The sequence below is a fragment of the Sciurus vulgaris genome, assembly GCF_902686455.1.
Source record: "Sciurus vulgaris genome assembly, chromosome: 13".
Taxonomy (NCBI): Eukaryota; Metazoa; Chordata; class Mammalia; order Rodentia; family Sciuridae; genus Sciurus; species Sciurus vulgaris.
The window spans coordinates 35,430,572-35,449,882 of NC_136474.1; the positions used below are offsets into that span (position 1 = coordinate 35,430,572).

A 19,311-nucleotide genomic window follows, 5' to 3' on the forward strand; every position below is an offset into this window, starting at 1 on the left:
CTAAATAGTTGGGATTAAACATTTGTATCCACCTGCCCTGCTTGAAGTGACTCTTTAAAACCACAGATGAAAGACTCTCCAAGTGACTTGAGAATCTATTGTAAATCTGGTTTTGAAACAGACTTTTATTTAACACAGTTTTCAAACTCACTTTACTGAAATCAACACACCAGAACAGTTTGTGGAGTGGTAAAATATGTGATACCATCTTCATACGCCAGGGAAAAAGTTCCTTTGCAAATAAGGAAAATCAAAAAAGAACAAAAACAATGAGGCCTTCTACAATGTTATCTCTAAGAAAAATTCCCCTTCACAGACTACAATGCTGTTGAAAATCTTAAGCACTTGAAATTCTGATGAACTCCCCCAGGAAGAAATTCCTCCAAGCTTCACCAGACACAGTTACACTTTTTGTCATTCTCACCACCTTAACAGTATGACACATTCTGCTTCAGACAGTCCCAATGGCTTCCCCTGTATTCCTAAGGTTGGTCACATTTATAATCATTCTTGTAACACAATCAATTGCTGTAATTATTTCTGGGGCTAATGTGGATTGCTGCATTTTCCAAAGAGGTGGAGGACTTTGTGATTACTCAAATTTGCTATGGTGTCCCTCCCTGAGTTGAGTTGTCATACCCAGAACAGCCTGTCTCCCCATAAACATGTAGTCCATGCTTCTCACACCCATGGTACCACAGTTATGCAAACCACACAGGTGAAATTAACATACAGAAATGTCTCTAATAATGCTGTGCCAGCCATAGTGAATGGTGATTAGGAAATGCTAAGCCCTCCTTTAGGAAACATGGCTGGCACAGCCCTGCAGGCTGAAAATTTTGTGCATTAGTTTTTCTCACCATCCTTCACTGTCATTATGTCTGCATCTCTTCCTTCCCTATTTTGGCCAGTACTTAAATTTGCTGCCACCTGCTCCATAATGTTCTCACAAGCTCTACCATTTCTTGCCAACAACCACTTGACCAGACAGACATCTATCAGCTCAGGAATCCTCCTGAAACTTTGCAGGGAAGACCATCCAACCACCCTTTTATATTCCTACCATGAACTGTTGCTAGGAACACTTTACATACCTATGTCCAACATCAAGAAAAACTTCAACAGGTGTATAAATTTCTTTCATACACTGTGGTCCCTGGAGTTAGAGAAACTTTCCATATTCCATGTATGTGACTTTGGCAAGCCACTCTGTATCTCCAAACATCACTTCCTAAAATGAGAATGAATGTTAACAATGTTGTAGTGAAGAGAAATAAGTTACAATATTCGAACACTGTATAATTCCTATTGGATAATTTTGACATTATCATTGTTATTATTATTATTTCATTATTATTATGAGCTAAGAGGATGATTTTGATATTATCGTTGTTTTTATTTTTACTGCATGATTGCCAACTAAATTTTTACATGCAAAATAAAAGTACAAACAATTTTGATACTGTTTCCAGAATTAACCTATTAATTTTCTAGCACAAAACCTAATGCTTAATACATACTAGAGACTTACAGTTCTGAGAAGCAAATAAATATTCTTTCAAGTAATTTTTAAATTCACTTTTTTGAACATGACATTTAGTGGGTTTCTACTAATTTACTTTGGTGTTAAAGGACTGTTTTCTCTAATCCCCGTTACTACTGCTTTGACCTAACATGCTGCACTCATGGAGTTCTTCCAACTGACTTTGTTCTCTCCACACTGAATATGCACGCCAGCTCTTTGATGCTGGTGTCTCCAGTACTTGGGTGAAACCTAGGGTCCCCATGACTTACCTGTTTATGTTCAAATAAGGAAAAATCCATGGTTCTCTCCAGAGACAAAATGAAGTCTGTTTACAGTAATTACACTGCCAGTCCCAAGTTAAAAGTCAATAGAGGACACTGCATTGAAACTATGTATTTGCTCTTAGGAACAGCCAAGCTTAATGAAATCCTGCAGAGTCAGGCCAGCAAGCAGCAGGTAGACTACTCCATTGGCATTTGGTACATCCACCTCTTCTGCCACACATGTCTAGTGGTCATGTCTTCTGACAACTTCAAGTCCAGCAGCTACCCTGGGAGTGAAAAAGCAAGAAAATATTACTTGATGGGTGCTGCTCTTCCCTAAGCCCACAAGGATGCTGTCTGGACTGGACATGCATTCAGAGGGGACGTTTCATGGGCATCCCTGCAATTTCCAGGGCCTCACTCCTGTAGGTCTCCTGGCTGGTCCTCACAGTTTTCCCCTTGACCCCCTCACCGGGTACTACTCTTGCTGTCACAATCCCTCTCCCAACCACAGGGCTCTCAAGCTGTGATTTAACTTTTGACACTGTGGTAGAAAAACAGTTATTCCCAAGTCAGCCTCTTCTGTGTTACGTTGGATTTCAGCTCATTGTACTCCTAGATGGCTCAAAAATGGTCAGAAAACAAGTCTGAATTACCCCATATGCCAGAAGGATCAAATAGGTAACTTCTCGCAGTTGGTTCCTACATTGGAATTGTTTGTAGAAAAACTGAGAACAAATTGATTTAGAAAATCTTGTTTAATAAAAAGATAAAACAAAAAAGGTTCTGACATTAGGTTGCACTGGGGACCAAAGACAGTTTAACTGCATCTCCTCTGCACATTACACTCACCATCAGATAAAAATGAGGGGCCATTTGGAAAGAATCTGAATAGCTACAGTCTGACAAAAAGCCAGTGGTAAGGTCAGTCAAGAGCACATAATTGTCTGAGGGGGCACTGCTATGATTGACTGAGACTTAGTTGCTTGGTTACAAGCAAATTCCTACAGTTAAGATACAGTTACAGTATATCTGCGTATTAAGCTAGGTTATAGTTTACAATATAACGCAGTCATATAGGGACAGACATTATCACCCAAACACAGGGACTGGTTTAAGACAAAACTTATTTTAGTTTAACAATTAGCCCAATTTTGTTCACATTTTTAAATCTCCAGAGAGTGACCAAATCCATGAACATAGACAGTGACACTATCTTCTACAATCGTCAAAATGGATCTGTTTGATTTCAATACAGACTTCAAAATTTCACATTGTCATATTAGTTAGATGAGCTGGGCATACTGGCAGGTACCCATAATTCTAACTAGTCAGGAAGCTGAGACAGGAGGATCACAAGTTAGAGGCCAGCCTCAGCAACTTAGAGTCTGGAATCAACCTCATGAGACCCTAATAAATAAAAATAAAAACAAAATAAAAAATAAAAAGGACTGGAGATGTGGTTCAGTGATAAAGCACCTCTGAGTTTACTCTCTAGTACTGCTTCCCTCTTCCTCTCCAACAAAAGAAGGTTTTCTGCCTACTATGGCAGTGAGAAGTAGAGGGGTGAAAATGAAGATTTCAGGCACATACCTTGGTATTGAAAATGGAAGTGAATATAAAAGTGCAAAGCACTTAAAGGTGCATTCCAGTCACTCAATAAGTACTCAAAACAGAGAAAACACTTCACATAGAAATAAAGCCCTCTCAGATAACTCTTCTGGGATGTAGTTACTCTGGGACACTGAAGGGGAACTCAAAGGAGAGGATCACCCAAAATAGACCCTTTTGAGTATTCACTGTCAGCACAGACAGAAGACTCCTGACTGCCAAGCCACAATGTTGTGATGTGTCTGTTCCTACAAAAGGCCCAGGCTTGTCCACCTGGGCTCCCTTCAGCCACATTGGCCCCAATTCCTGAATGGGGTCTGAAGTGTTCTCACACAAGAGGCCTTGGGCATTCTTACATGCCCCAATTCTAATGTGGGGACATTACTGGCATGTTTGTGGCTCAAAAGATTAGTGAGTGAAATATCAGCAGTTCCCTGTTACTTACAGAGGAGGAGACTTTGTTAGAGGAAGAGGCTGGGGGCCTCTTGTATATTGGACAGGAGCTGTCCTGATCACTTTCCAACCCTGTGACAAGTACCTGAGATCATCAGCTTAAATGGAGAAGAGATCTATTTTGGCTCATCATCAGATCTACGGTCATTTGCCACTTCTGCATCTGAACATGTGACAAGGCAAAACATCTGTCAGAGACTATGTGGCAGAGGAAACTGTTCACCTCATGGCACCTAGAAGGCAAAGAGAAACAGATCCAGAAATGTACAGGGATCCTAGTACCCATTCAGGGGCACATCCCAAATGAAATAACTTCCATCGACTGGGCCTCACTTTCCAAAATGTTCCAGCACCTCCCAATAGTACCATCAGCTGGGAACCAGAGGTTGAATGGGTAAGCCTTGGGGAACATTAAAGGTCAATACCAGAATATCTACCCTTATCCCCAAAAGCTCAAATCTGTCTCAGGAAAAATAAATGCATTTTGTCCATCTCCTAGACTCCACAAACCTCAACAGTGCCTGAATTTCTCAATAGTCCTCCAAAGTCTCCTCTGAGACTCAAGGAAACACGGTTATGCTGAACCCTGAATTAAAAGGCTTTTTCCTCCACTCTTTCTTCTTTTGGATTCATGAGCATAACTTTCTTTCCTCCCTACATCCTCATTCCTCTCTTAATGACTAATCACAGAATTAGTTAAAACGCTATCCCTCGGACTGGGCACTCCCCCTTTCTAGGTCACAGGAAATGTACAAATTCGAAGGCATTGGCAGAAGTGTAGAGAAGAGACAGACTAGGGTGGAAACCAGATGCACACACCTTCAGAATCTAGAACAATCTCATCTAAACAACCTTGTAATCTTAGATTCATAAGTCTGGCATGGCTTAGTGTCCACTGGACCCAGATAAGACCCACACAACCCCAGCTCCTGAAAAAGCACATCTGTTAAGAATAGTGAACTACCCCCTTGTGCCCACCAGCCCAACACTGAGAGAACAATCCCTCATATCACAGTATATACACTTTCCCTCAGCAACACTAAGCATGATGAAACCAGCAGCTACCCATTCATGTTGAATTACTGCAATATGAACTCTTTTCTTCTTCCACCTCTCTACGTCTTCAGGTACTGGCTGACTCAAGTGAAAGCAAAGCACCACAATCAAACCTTTTGCAGTTATGTTAGCTATAATCCTAATAATCAAAAAGAAAATAAACATATTTTCAAGATACAAAGGCACAAGGGGAAACACAATTAGCCCAAAAGGGAAGAACAGGAAACTAACAAAGAAAAAATAGCAAGCAATGCAAACATTCAGTCTAGTGCTCCAAGTGGGGAACTAGGGCATGTGATGGTGTGATATGGATCCCCAAGGCTTGGACAAGTTTGCCCTCCAGCCTTGTCTTCTGTGGGGCCACTCCCTGGAGCTGGGTGTGCTCACTGATTGTGACTTCCCTTGGCAGCCATTTCATTAGCCTGGCATCACTAACTTAGGTCTCAACTATAACACTGGCTCCATCCTCAGAGTTTGACAAATCACTCTTTCTGGATCTAAAAACCTGGACTCCAACTGTGACATACCCTTCCTGGCCACAAGCCTTTCCTCAGAATTATCATCGAAAGACCACAGTTCTTAAAATATATTCATCCCACAATACCCAAGACACAATCGACTCCCAAGCACACAATGAACCTCTGGCATCTGCCAGAGTACACAGGCCAAGAACCCCATGAATTCAAGACACACCCAGCCACCTACAACCTAGACTTCTCAAATGCATGAGACAAACCATAATTAAAAACCAGGACCACACATTCTACTAACATCACCAATATCTTCAAGAATTATGTGCCACAATAAACACAGATGCAAATCCTGAGCATTTGTATACACACAGATTCTAAATACCACATCCACAAATCCATGAACATACACCTAATCGCTTGTGTGCCTACACACAAAACACAAAAATGATAATCTTGCATGCATTAGACAGAGTTCAAAACCAGCAGACACGAGAAACCATGCACCCATTAATCTCTAAATATGGATCAATACATACATACTTTACACACAGAAATGGACAGACACACAAACATTTTCAAACATGAATACAGAGATTCCCTAAAACTACAGCATTCCACATCTCCAGAAAGCAAACTGCCATGCTCTGCAGCCAAACATTCCCATATGGACCTAGAAATGTCACACATTCTCTGAAGAAATAGATTTTGAATACTCCCCGCAACTTTTTTTCCCAATGAAGAAACTTACAGAATTCACGTACCCATGTTAGAATCCAGAAACCAATTTGCATGCCCAAGACACAAAACTATCTCCAGCTACACATAAGCTCACTTACAAATCCCAAATTATCACACCCTACTGGAACAAAGTTTATTTATAACAAGTACTAAGAAAAAAATGTATCATTTATCTCTAAAACAAACAATTTCCACAGCCCTGTTTAAAAGCACAATCTCACCTTTCCATCCCATATATACATCTTTCCTTCTCAGTTACATACAAATTACTTTCTACTTAATACAGATATCAACTTCCATGTCCCTTGAATACACATACTAATTGACACCTAAATATTCTGCCTTCTCACAACTATCGCTAGTACATGAACACTAATACAAGCACACACACACACATACACACCCCTGCGGTATGGTACCCAACACAAACTCAATATACCAGTAATTCTCCATAGGCATCTCATCTCTACAGTTACCCACCACATACAAATAGGCAAATATCCCACAGTATACAAAAAATCTTATACTACGTTCATATACAAGCTCACACACTGCCAAACACGCTCATTTCCAGGACAGGAGGCCCAGGGACCGCGCAGGGCCTGGTCTGGGCGCCGCCCACATCCAGGTGAAAACGGCGAGGACGGGGTCGCTTGGGCAGACACACGACGGAGAGGCCCGCCGCCCAGGATGGAAGACTAGCGCACGACGGACTCGGAAGGGAAAGCCACGGGGGTCCAGTACTTCTGGGCTGGGAACCCATTCTGATGCCACCATGGGAGCCGTGGCGGCAGTTGGGAAACTGCCCTCAGCGCTCGTGCCTGCGCGTCATCCACGCAGCAGCCAAAGCTAGGGATTCTGGACAGCTGGACTGTGGCCCGCGAGCGCCACAGCGCATCTGGCCAAGGGTGTGCACATGAGCTAGGGCTGCTGGCAGGAAACGCAGAACGCCTGCAGGACAGGATGGAAGTGTGTCACCATCTGTGAGGTGTGGTCTGCAAGGCGGGACTTCCTGGGGGAGCCTCGGGCTGGTCCTTCTTCCAGCGAGTGCACCTGAAACGACCTGGGTGATGTTCACTGTTACAAACCTGCCATGCGTGCACTGGAGACCGCCGGGGCTGCAGCATTGCAAGCTCTCTACCCTGAAGCTCAGGTTCCTTATTTAGGACCATTGTTTTGACCCCCTTTGCACCGCGTCCCTTTGATTCTTGTTCACTGGTCCAAATATCAGTGTGTGCCTTTCTCATACTCCTTCAATAGGTTCCATTCTGGCAAAGAATTAGTTCTGGGTAACCCTCTTAATCCCACATTCTTTGAATTTGCTTGCTGGATTTACAGTATTCAGCTATTATTACATACGTAGATCCCTCCCAATACATAGGGATGCTCAACTGCTTTCTTTGTAAGCTTTTCTTATACGTTTTTGAGGACTTTGCAATGTGGACCAATTTCAGTAGACAAACAAGTTAATGTTCTTCCTTTTCTACTACATAGCATGATTTTAGTTGGAACTTTTAAAATTGTACCATGGATTCACTGAACCTTGCAATACATGGGGGAAAAAAATCCCTCATGCTCTTTCTGGGACTTGGGTAATTAGTATCATTTCCTTCCAAAGAATAATGGGGAAGTTACTGTCATATGTGACACTGCTAATTGCCCCCAATGTGCAGATCTAACCTGTAAGCAGGAGGCAGACAGGGCCTTTGCCATTCCTCCAAAGTTCCCTGATTAGGTAAACATCCATGTTCAGAGATGTGTGTGTGTGTGTGTGTATGTGTGTGTGTGTGTGTGTGTGTGTATGTACATATATCTGTATACATACATATATCTGTGAACAATGTTAGTTCTGGACTTTACAACAGCAATGGACAGATGGTAGGGCAAGAGGTAATTTAACTGCTCCTTTCCTTGACAATACTATACAAATTGAATTTGGGCTACTAAGATTGTGTGTGCATCTGCAGTCTAACATTGTAAATTGGTACAAAACTGATTGCATAGGATTAGGAGTGTAGCTCAGTGGTAAAGTGCTTATAGAGAGTATGCAATGGGCCTGAATTGGATATTGGTCTCCCCAATAAATTTTGCTTTGGAAATCTGGTCTTCATCCATCATTACTTCATCAATTAAAGTGATATTTAAAGAAAAAGAAGAAAGAAACAATTGTAGAATTAAGAAAGAAGACAGTTTTTCTACACTGCACATTTTATATCACCTGTTCAAAAACATAAACCTGTCAATTCTAATTAATAACAATTACATGAATGAAATGTGTGGGAAATAATTAGCTCTCTTGAAAAGTGAAAGAAGAACAACCAAGGAATCCCATTTTTAGTGCCTGGATAGCATGTTTTGCCAGACCATTCATATAAAAAGTTTTATGATAAGGTGTTGAATATCTCATGAACACCCAAGTGTGAGTTTTGCAGATGTGATGAGGTGCAAAAACCACTATATCCATAAAATGCAAGACACACCGTACAGTTTAGAATAGAGGTTGTTTATACTCATTATTTTTTATAATTAATATGGTAGACGAGAGCCATGGCTCACCTGTTCTTCCCAGCAGGGAAGCAAACAAAGATGATTGATGGTGTTGGATTAGGGTTTCACCTACCAACTCATTGATGAATAGGGTCATTTGTGTCATTCATCTGTGAATCTAATTATCTGGGGTTAGGTATGAAGTTCAGTGGTAAAGTGCTGCCTAAGAGTATGCAAGGGCCCTGAATTCAAAATTGGTCTAGAAAATAAAGCTTGCTTTGAGAAAGTCTGGTCTCTGCCATTCATTATAGTAAAACATTATTTAAAAAAAATTAAATGTGGATATAGGAGAAGACAGTTTACCACATTGTATTTCATATAACTAGGTCAAGAAAAAAATAAGAAAGAGAGAAACCCTCCAGTTCTAATACCAATGACATGAAGACTGTAGGAAATAATAAGGTGATATGACAAGTGAAAGAGCCAAAGAAGCCTATTTTCAGTGTCTGAGTATCCTGTTTTGTCCCATTCCTTTAAAAAGGCTTTTAATATGGTAGTAAATATATCATGTACACCCAAGTGTGCTTTTGGCAGACATGATTGGATGAAAAATCACTATATCCATAAAATGCAAGCCACATCCTACAGTTAGAGTAATGACTGTTTATACCCATGATTGTGTGGCTGGTGAGAGCCACAGCTCACTGGTCATGCTCAGCAGGGAAAGCAATCAAAGACAATTGGTGAGGTATTACAATAGAGTGGCATTTGTCACCCACCCTCTGTGAATCTGAGAAATTATTTAAAAATGTTCCAGAGGCACACACCACTTGTGGCACCACTATAATATTTGAAGGGAACTTGAGGTTCCTCCCTCCCAGCCAAAGCTCTTCATGGAATGTCTGCCCAGTCATACCTGGGCCTGCTTCCCCTTTTGCTTGCCCCCATGAATAATGTCTTGACCCATCATTCCACTGGGGTTTCCCTGTACAACACACCAGCTGTTCTGGGATGTGCCCCTGCCACCATGGGTGACTGCACCCATCTACCAGCATAAACTTCTGGTGCTGTCTGCTTAACCTGGAAAACTGTGTGTGGCTGATCTGTTCACCTTTGAAACATGAGGGCCAGAACTGAGGCCAGGAGAGCCTCCTCATATTAAAAAAAAAAAAAAAAAAAAAAAAGAAAAAAAAAGAAATGTGAAATGCCAGTAAATATATGTGAAATGCTGAATGTCTTTAGACATCACAGAAATGGAAATCAAATCTACACTGAGATTACACCTTACCCACTTGGGTAAAATAGTTAGTCCAGTTGGAATGGTTATTATAAAAACAGAAAGAAGCCCGCAAACAAACAGTGATAAGGATGTGGAGTAAATGGAACCACATGCAATTTTGGTAAGAAGGTGTAATAGTACAAAATATATAGAAAACAGTATGAATGATCATCCAAAAATTAAAATAGTACTAGCATATGACCCAGGTATACCACTACTGGGTATTTATTCAAATGAAGTGAAATCACCAAAAAGTAAAGACACGTGAAAGACCATGATTATTATAACACTATTCAAAATAGGTAAGATATGAACTCATTGAGGGGCCAGCTAATGGAGGCATGAATAAGGCAAATATAGTATGTATACATGATGGGGTAATATTCAGGAAAGAATAAATAAAATCCTGTCATTTGCAGGAAAATGGATAGAACTGCATTGTGTAAAATGAAATAATTCAGAAACAGTAAGGCAAGTATTGCATGTTTTCTCTCTTATGTGGAAAATAAAAACCACAAAAGAAATTCAGAAAGAAGGACCATTAGGGATGAGAAAGCAGGTAGTGGGGTGAGGGGAGGGTAACCCAGGATAGAAAGGAAAGGAAGGTCAATGCATGATACATGCATGTATGGAATAGACACAAAGAAACCCATTAATTTATACAACTAATATGTGACTATATATATATATATATATTTATATATATATATTCACTCTGTATATGTATGCACATGAAAAAAAGGAGATTAGGGAAAAATACACAACAGGAAGAACCATGTGAGGACATAGGATAAGAGAGCATACACAATCCAGGGAGAGAACTCTCAGAAGAACACTTCCTAATGACATTTGAATTGTCAGCCTTATAATCCTCAGAACTGTGAAACAATAAATTTCTATTGTTCAAGCAAATCTGTCAGGGCGCTTTTTTTTTTTTTTTTTTTTTTTTTTTTTTTTTTTTTATAGGTAAGGTAAATCAGAGGATAATGTATTGGGATACTTTTGTTCTTGTTTACAATCAAAAAGCCTTATATGATTAGGGATTGACGGGAGTGGGAATGACAAATGTACATTTCAGACCTTCATCACCAATGAAAAAATAAAGCATTTTTATAGACTTAAAACTTGTCATTAGTGCATTTAGATTTTGAAGAAAGAATCAAAATGTAAAATACCTCTACAATAATACAATGTTAATAGAAATTGGCCACATACTGAGGCCATTTTAGTGAGCTACCATTGTTTAAATATAAAAAAAGTAACTTCTTGGTTCAAATTAGTGAAAACTTAAAAAAGATTGTCTTTAGAGAACATTATTTGAGGACAATGCTTTTTCAGACAGATTCTGATATTCAAAATCACTTTATAACATAATTATGAATTAACCTTTAAATTGCATCTTTCTTTTTAAAAAGCGGTCAGATTTCCATTTCTCCTGGAAATATTCTCACCAGTGTGTTGTTCAATTCCACAGGATAAGCTTTCTTCATTATTATTAAGAACTTCATACATAGTAGAGAGATTGCCATTCATTGCTTTATCATCTTTTCGAAAAGACACAGGCAGACTTGCTAGACTAAAGCTGACGTCTTTAAAGGCATGCAATAAGAATATCCCCACAATGATTGTGAAGAAGCCCTCAGAGTCCCAATGATATCATCAGCAGGCATATCTTGCCACTCCTTAAAAAGAATAGCTGAACAAGTTAAAACTGAGGTTGTAAAGAAAACGTAATATATTGGTGTCACGATAGAAGTGTTGAATATGTCCAGGGCTCGGTTTAGGTAATTGATCAGTGTGCTCACACAGACTACGAGGCTCAGCAGCAGAATCCAGGCCAGGGGATGCTGCAGCACAGGCTTTCCAGCCAACAGTTCTTTGATGGCGATGCCCAAGCCCTTCACACAGGAGACTGAAAATGCTCCAATCACAGAGCAGATTGTTATGTATACAAGAATATTTGTCTGTCCGTGGCGAGGTCCCACCACAAAGATTAATATTATGGACACAATGACCACAAGTGTTGCAAATACTACAAAACCTGGATCACCTAACTTGTGTGACATTCCATTTAAGGTCTCAATCTCCTCTTCCTTTGGAGCATGGATGACCATAACTGTAGACCCTAGAATGCTTAGCAAACATCCAATTTTCCCATGAAGATTAAGTCTTTCATTTAGAAAGTATGAAGACAGAATGGCGCTTATGAGGACGCTGAGAGCTCCCAGTGGCGTCACTAGTGTGGCTGGTGCAAAGGCATATGCAGCAAAGTTGGCCACCTCGCCTGCCCCCATTGACAGTAGTCCAGCCCACCACAACCATTCTTTAAGATATGCATGGCCACCTTGACCTGCTCTCATGGAGCCTTTTCTGGCAAGTCGCAGAAGGCCTTTTTTTTCAAAATGAAACTCCCTCCTATGAAAATAGGAGGTCATAGCCAATCCCAAACCAATATAGAAATCATATTTTCCGCGCCCTGGGCTCATTTCGTTTGTCACTTAAGAAGCTCCTGTGAATCACATTGATCACAGAACAGAGAAACTGCTGGTACTGAGGCAGGGGATGCAGTCTTCACATAGTTTGAAAATAGGACATCAATGTGAATGCCCTGAAAGAAATGAGTTGCTTTGCTATTCTCAGATCTGGTTATGCTCTGCCTCCGCTCCCTGTAACTGAAGGTCAGTCAGAGCTGGGAGAGCATGTAAGTTTAATATGGTCTCTCTTTGGAAAACCAGGGATGATTTATTCATTCTCATTTCCTCGTAAATACAACCCTTTATTCCCATTTAAAGTGTTAAACTTTACTGGCAGAGTACTTCAGCCAAGGTAAACCTACTCGAAAGAACTTATTGCCACCGCCAAGGCCAAGGAGCCAGATTTCCGTGGGATTGAATGGCAATCCCATTTGCGAGGAACTTCCTCACGGCGGATTACTAGGAGAGCCGTTTCCATCTCAGAACACGCATGAAAGTCGCCCCTGAGGGGCTGTTCCCTGACCTATGACCGGCAGGCGGGCCCGCAAATCAGCCCCTTCGCGCTTGCCTCTAAGGAAGGAGCAGCAACCTCACCCCAGCCGGCACGCGGGCCGCGCGACTTCCCCTTGGCGATTCGGCCCCAGGAACCTTGGCTCACACCCCCACACAGGCCGCTCCCTCCAGCGCTCGCGTGGCCACCCTCGCCGTCCAGTGGGAAGTGCGAGCATCCGGGGCTGCTGCAGTGCAAGCCGCCTCATCCATACCGGCACTGAGATAAACCTACCCAGGACGACCTCCAGCCCCCCCGCGGCCGGGACCCAGGGCCACCACCGAGGAGCTGTCAGGGTGCTTTGTATTGACAGAACAAGTGTGAGAGGAGAAGCAAGGACAGGATGACAGCAGGGGTCTACTCAGGACTCCTCAGCATTTGATATGGAAGTATTTCAGTATTCTAATATTCCACACAGCGACACTAATTTGAGCCATGGAAAACACCTTTCTGCAGAGAAGAAGAGAAGTTGGACTCTGCCATCTCTCATGGCAACCTTGGTCCTGTCCCTGGAAGACAGGGCCCTCATGTAAGTCTGTCACACTGTCCAGCAGAACCTGACACCGTTCTCATTATTTTAATGATTGATGACAAAAACAGCTTTAGCAGTTTGAAAACTGAATTGCAGAATGGGTACATAAGGGACAAGTCCACATTAAAAGAAATTGAAGATTGAATGAAAACTTAAGGGATGCCAAAAAATAGTAATTATGATAATGAATGTACAACTGTCAAAAATCCAATTTAACAAGAAAACTATATGATGAACTCCAAAATGTCAAAACCTTAAATAAGAGCAGGATCCATTATATGACTTTAAGAAATGTAAACACCAGAACAGCACAGACTGCAGCCAATAACAATGGATCCTCTGTTCATGGAGGTGAAGTTGATTGAAAAGTCTTCAGGTGCTAGGAGAACAGGAAGGTATAGATATTGTTAGAGGAAAAGCAGAGACTGGCAGGCAGCTAGGGGATTCTCAGGACTCCTTACCAACAAGTATGGAAGTAATTCAATACTGTAATAATCCACAAAGCCACACTGGCTGGAGCCATGGAATCCAGCCCATGACTACAGGTGGAATAAGTCACTTCAGAGCACTCTGACAGAGGTGATGCTTATGTTTGAATAAAGGTATGGGACCTGTATAGATAAGACATCCTGGAGGATAAGTCCACATAACATTTGCCTTTCCATTCTTTTTTTTTGCAAGTATTATAAAATACTTTATTACAAATTTCATCTTACCTATTTAGCAAAAGAACAGAAAAACACTATTAACCTCCTTTAAATTTTAAAAACCTCAAGAATAAAGTTGCCAAATTGATTACTGGATCAGAGCCACAATATTCCCCTTAAGAAATACAGACTGAAGCTACAGAGCTCTGCCAGGAAACAAAAAAAACACTAAATTCCTTTTGCTGGATATTGGGGCAAAGGGCAATGGTGAAATTTCAAGCTTCAAAAACCCTCCTGGGCAACAAACATATTTCTGAGTTACTTATGAACATTTGAGATGTATATACAATTGAATACTGGAGCAGAAATAAGTTTTTCCTCTTCGAAGGCCAATCTTATGACAGATATGAAAACTTACATCTAAATATTTGAAAACACCTTCCTATACTGTATAGTGGGTAAATGGCTATGTGAGGCCTAACACTGGAGAGGTGACTTTCCAGTCCACTGTGGATATGATGCTTATCATGGCCAAGCTTACAGACTTAAACAACCTGTCTCATCACTTATTAGACAAATCATTGCTATTCTAATGCATGAAAATGAAGCCTCTGAAGGACAACAGTGCAGAAAACCTAGATATTAAAGAACTGGGAAATCCTGGCCAAGCTATGCAAAGATGATTATTCTTAAAACATAATTTTGGATTTTCTACTGGACCCCACACCTCCTTTCTAACAACACAGCATCTTTGGGAGTTGGAAAAAAATAAATCTACAGTGCCCTTGTGCCTTTTAACTTACCACAGGGCCAGTTAAATTTGTATTTTTGTTTGTTGCTTTGGGGAGTTATTTTCATTAGGGATTCAGGAAATCTTGTGATAAAGGACAAGGACAAAGAGCTGATGAACACAGACTAGGAGGATTTCGAGATGAAGAAGGAAAAATCTGTGCACTAAACTGTAATTATGTGAGCAGTACAGTGTAAATAGAAGTGGATCCAGGGTCTCACCACTATGAAGAGCATCTACTGGGGCTGCAAATGGGCCCAGGAGTGGCACCATGCTGCAGGGATGGCCATCCCCACTCAGCTTCTCCTTGAAACACAATTGCAGCTGCATTTTGCATCACTGGAAGCTGCAATGTAATATTAAATCTGTTGGTCGATGTGTGGCTCTATGTTTCTTGGGACCCATGTGACAGGGACAAATGCCTGGCATGCTGACCAGAATGCTGGACAGCCACAGTGTTACTGCCAAATGATCTTCTTAAGAAAGCAAGTTGTACAGGGCCATTGAGCTTATTTGGATCTCTCAAAGAGAACACTTAAAAGCTAGAAGAGTAAGTGTTGGAGGGAAGAAGCCTATGAGTGGGAAATCTCTTACAGAAACCAAATCAGTAAAATATGAAGGACGGCCATGATTTTAAGGGCATTCTCTATCAGATAAGCTGCTGCTCTAGACCAGGAGATGGTATTCTTTCCTGTAAAGGGTCAGATGATAAGTATTTTAGTCTGTGTGGGCCACACACACTCTGCTGAAACTACTCAATTGTGCCACAGATCGTATGGGAAGAAATGGGTAAGTATTTTCCACCAAATTTTGCAAAAGCAGGAGGTGAGCCAAATCCCAGTATACAGAGCTTCTCAGGCAGTCAGAGAAGAGACAGAGGCAGGGAAAAAGGAAGGGAAAGGGGAAAGTGGCAGATGACATAAGTGGATTGGTTTAGGAATCCATATTGTGGGCCACAATTCACAGATTTGCACCAGGATGGACAGGTTTGCTGACAAGGGCAATGACTAATAATAGCCTGTGGCCCGGTAGAGAAAAGGCATGAGTTACATAATCACCAGGCTCAAGACTCTATCCCTCAAAAGCTTTGGGATCCCATAGTGTTTACCATGCTCTATTATTTTCTGAATTAAAATACTTCAGTAACTGATCAAAACTTGACTTTCCCTTTCCTCTCCCTTTGAAGTGTATGTGGTCAACATGGTGACCAGTTTGTCATGATGGCAATGACTGACAATGAAATTTCTGATTTCCTTTTCTGCAGCATTGACCTTCTCATATACATGGTGCCCACTGACTCTGAGAAGGCTTAGGGAATGCTAAAGTCATCAGTTACACAAGCCCATCATCTCCAACACTGGGCTTTGGTTGGGGTTCACAGAGAGCTGTTCATGCTGTGAAATTTCCCTCAGGATGCATGGCCATCGAGCTATGCACTCACATTCCTTTTTAAAACTCTCCTGTGTAGGTCCTAAAGCATGTCTGTCCCCTTTGTCTTGACATGTGACACAGAAGGCTGTGAATCCTTGTCCTTGACATGCAGGACAGGTCAAAACAAAATGGTGGCTCTTTGGAGTGGAGCAGAGTTTATACTGGTCCCACTGTGCTCCACAGTGTGAACATTCTGATAACATGTCACTGTTGTAGCATAGGGCATAATCCTTGTCAAAAACGAACAACTTCCCTTTATAAAAAAAACATTGGGAAACTCTTCCAGGTACTTGTGGATACCACCCTTGACCTGGAACACTTTCTTACACACTCCCTTGGCCTTTAGGTAGGCTGAGCCATGCTCAAAACAGATGCCCCCAGTGCAGTACATCAGCACCCTCTTCTCTCTGAAAAGTTCTGGATCTTTGTCAATGTAGCTAGAAAAGTAACTGAATTTCCTGATGTCTTGAGCTAAGCAGTCCTGCAATAGACCTATTTTGCTTTCATAGGAGTTTCTGCAGTCCAGTAGAATAGTATTACTTTGTTTTTGATCTGGCTGAGATAAAAACCTTTCTACTTCTTTATGAAATTCATCTGGGGATAAATGGATTCCAGGCTTCTTGTAGGAGATCTTATTGGGCCTGATCCACATGGGCACGATTTCTTCAAATACACCAACACGGAATTCTGGAAAACAGTGAGCTCCTCCTCTGCTCTTGTTAAAATCTTCCGTACAAAGATAATCCTTAAATAATGGACAAGAAAGCATGGCTTCTACATAGAGTCTGGTGGTCAACTGGTTTCCATCAAGTGTCTCATTGATTCCTTCAGTAGCAATTCCAATGTTGCCTGTGAGGTACAAGTGCTGACAAAGAGTTGTTTGCCAGGCACAGATCCACTGGGGATACTCTAGATCACAGTAGCAGTAATAAAGTAGCACTTCCCCTTCTTCACTGCCCAGGTCACTTTTTAACTCATCAGGGCTAAAGCAGCTTGTATCAGGGAGCCAGGCAGACAACTTGTGGCTATGAGTAATGTATTTTTTAGAGGGTTCTTTTTGTCTACACATGTGATACTCTTTGAGGTACTCACTGTTGTAGCCAGTTGCTTTAAAATAAATGCAGTCTGGTGATAAATTTCATCAGCATGCTGTGTTGCCACATTTCTATGGATGCTGTTCTGGTTCATGAATATCTGCTGACAGCATTTCCACCATTTTTCTTTATATTCATAAGGAGATGCAGGAACTTGTTTGGTTTTGACAAAGAGGACAAAGCCCCTCCAGTCCAGAGTCTTTCCCAGGTTTTTCTTTGAGGACCTGCCTCTGCCTGACAAATGGTTGCCTTTCCTCACCCTTGAGCCCACATCCGGGCTGTGCATGTGCTAGGTTTATGAAGTCACCTTGCTACAGAAGTCATCGTACATTCTTACCATAGATCTCAATGCCTCACATTCCGGGTTGCTCAATAAATGCTGGTGCTCTAACTGAACAAATAAAACATCTTTATCTTCATGTAACTTGAACATCCTAGAAAACTGTAGAATGACCCATGAAGAACTATTTTCTGAATGGAAATCATTTTTATGAGCCATTTTCATATTTGGCTAATAGGTGAGTGCTTTCTCAAAGACTATTTTTCTTCCAAGGTTCGTAGGGAAAAAAAAAAAAAGGAGATCTGTATTCAAATTTTAAGTCAGAAGTCCCCACCATTGGAAGACATGCCACATACGGAGGGGTTGATGAAGGGCTTTTGAGGCAGGGACCTCACACTGAGCTGAAGGCAAAGATGAGATGTCTACTGATGGATCACCTAAAAGGAGGCTGCACATCCATGTGTGACAGGGACAGGCATGCTCCTGGACCTTGGGGTGGCCATCATGGAAGAACTGCTGCTACCACAGCAGTGGGCTTAGAACTCAGTCCCTGCCAGGGCTGTTTCCAAGCAATACCACAGAGCTCAGGGAATGAGCACCCTGGCCTCTTTCCCCTCTAGCTTGCCTCCCCTCAGAAGTGTCTCTCATTAGGTGAAGATGAATCATTTCCAGAGGTCCAAGAAGACAGGTTGATGCAGGATGGCATGCACACAAGATGCTGCTGAGGGGTGACATGCAAAAAAGAACAAAATATTGCAAAAAGTTGTGAATGTCATATATGTATATCATCTGATACATATATGTATATGTATCTGCATTGATGATCTGAAAGTTTTAAAATGCTTCTCATTTAACCAACATCACAACAGTAGATGTTAGAAAGAACATTCTGCATGACATTCAGTGTTGATTTGTCTATCTTTTTACTGTGACACTTTACCCACATTTCACTATTTATGTGTTTAGAGTGTTGCCACAGTCAGATAATTGTTAAGAGGATTTGTGAGGTGGAAAATAAAAATCAACAACATGAACTCCCTGGATTGAGAAGTAGTATCTAGTGTGGAAACATTGAATATTTATGGAAATGCAAAGGGAAAAAAGAAGAAAAGTACACATTACAGAGACCAAGTAGATTAACAACAGAAATGGGCAATTATTTCTTAGCTGTCACTTGCACAATGAGGGTCCATGGGTTGAGAACCAACCCAGATGGAGGACTAGATTTTGATGCCAAAATTAATCATTTGCACTATGATTAATCTAGATGGAAGGAAGACTGCACTCTTTGACCCACTGCATATTGTCTGCATCACCAGACACCTCCAGCAGGTGTCATTTTACACTCTGTGGCTTCTGGCCCAGTTGAGTGGCCAGAGAAGGCTGTCCAGGTGAAGCTGGATGCCAGGAAAAGACTCAAGAAAGTTGGAAAATCATTTAATTGCTGTTTAAGAGTCAGCCATCACAAAGAAATGTTACATTGGGGCTTAGAACATCCTTACTGACTCATTAGTACACATGATCTGGTGGCAGAAACTGTGAATTACAAACTTATGTAAAGTATAACTTGATAGTTTTAAAAGATTCCCTTCAAGAACATGCCATGGAATATCTGGATTACTATATTT

At 41.2% G+C, this 19,311-nt stretch overlaps 1 protein-coding gene and 1 pseudogene across 2 annotated transcripts in view; both read right to left on the minus strand.

Moving 5' to 3' along the window:
• Positions 1-17,689, minus strand: part of LOC306643108 (thiosulfate sulfurtransferase/rhodanese-like domain-containing protein 2) — a gene marked incomplete at its 5' end in the record, with an annotated part of 82,554 nt that extends 64,865 nt beyond the window's left edge. The window contains 3 exon segments of the mRNA XM_079109042.1: positions 16,215-16,575; positions 16,578-17,350; positions 17,353-17,689. Coding sequence (XP_078965168.1) covers positions 16,215-16,575; positions 16,578-17,350; positions 17,353-17,689 — 1,471 coding nt within the window.
• LOC306642693 (magnesium transporter NIPA2-like) lies at positions 10,858-13,088 on the minus strand (annotated as a pseudogene). Its single transcript has one exon. The product of its transcript is annotated as a magnesium transporter NIPA2-like (transcript).
• Positions 17,690-19,311: the final 1,622 nt, after the last annotated feature.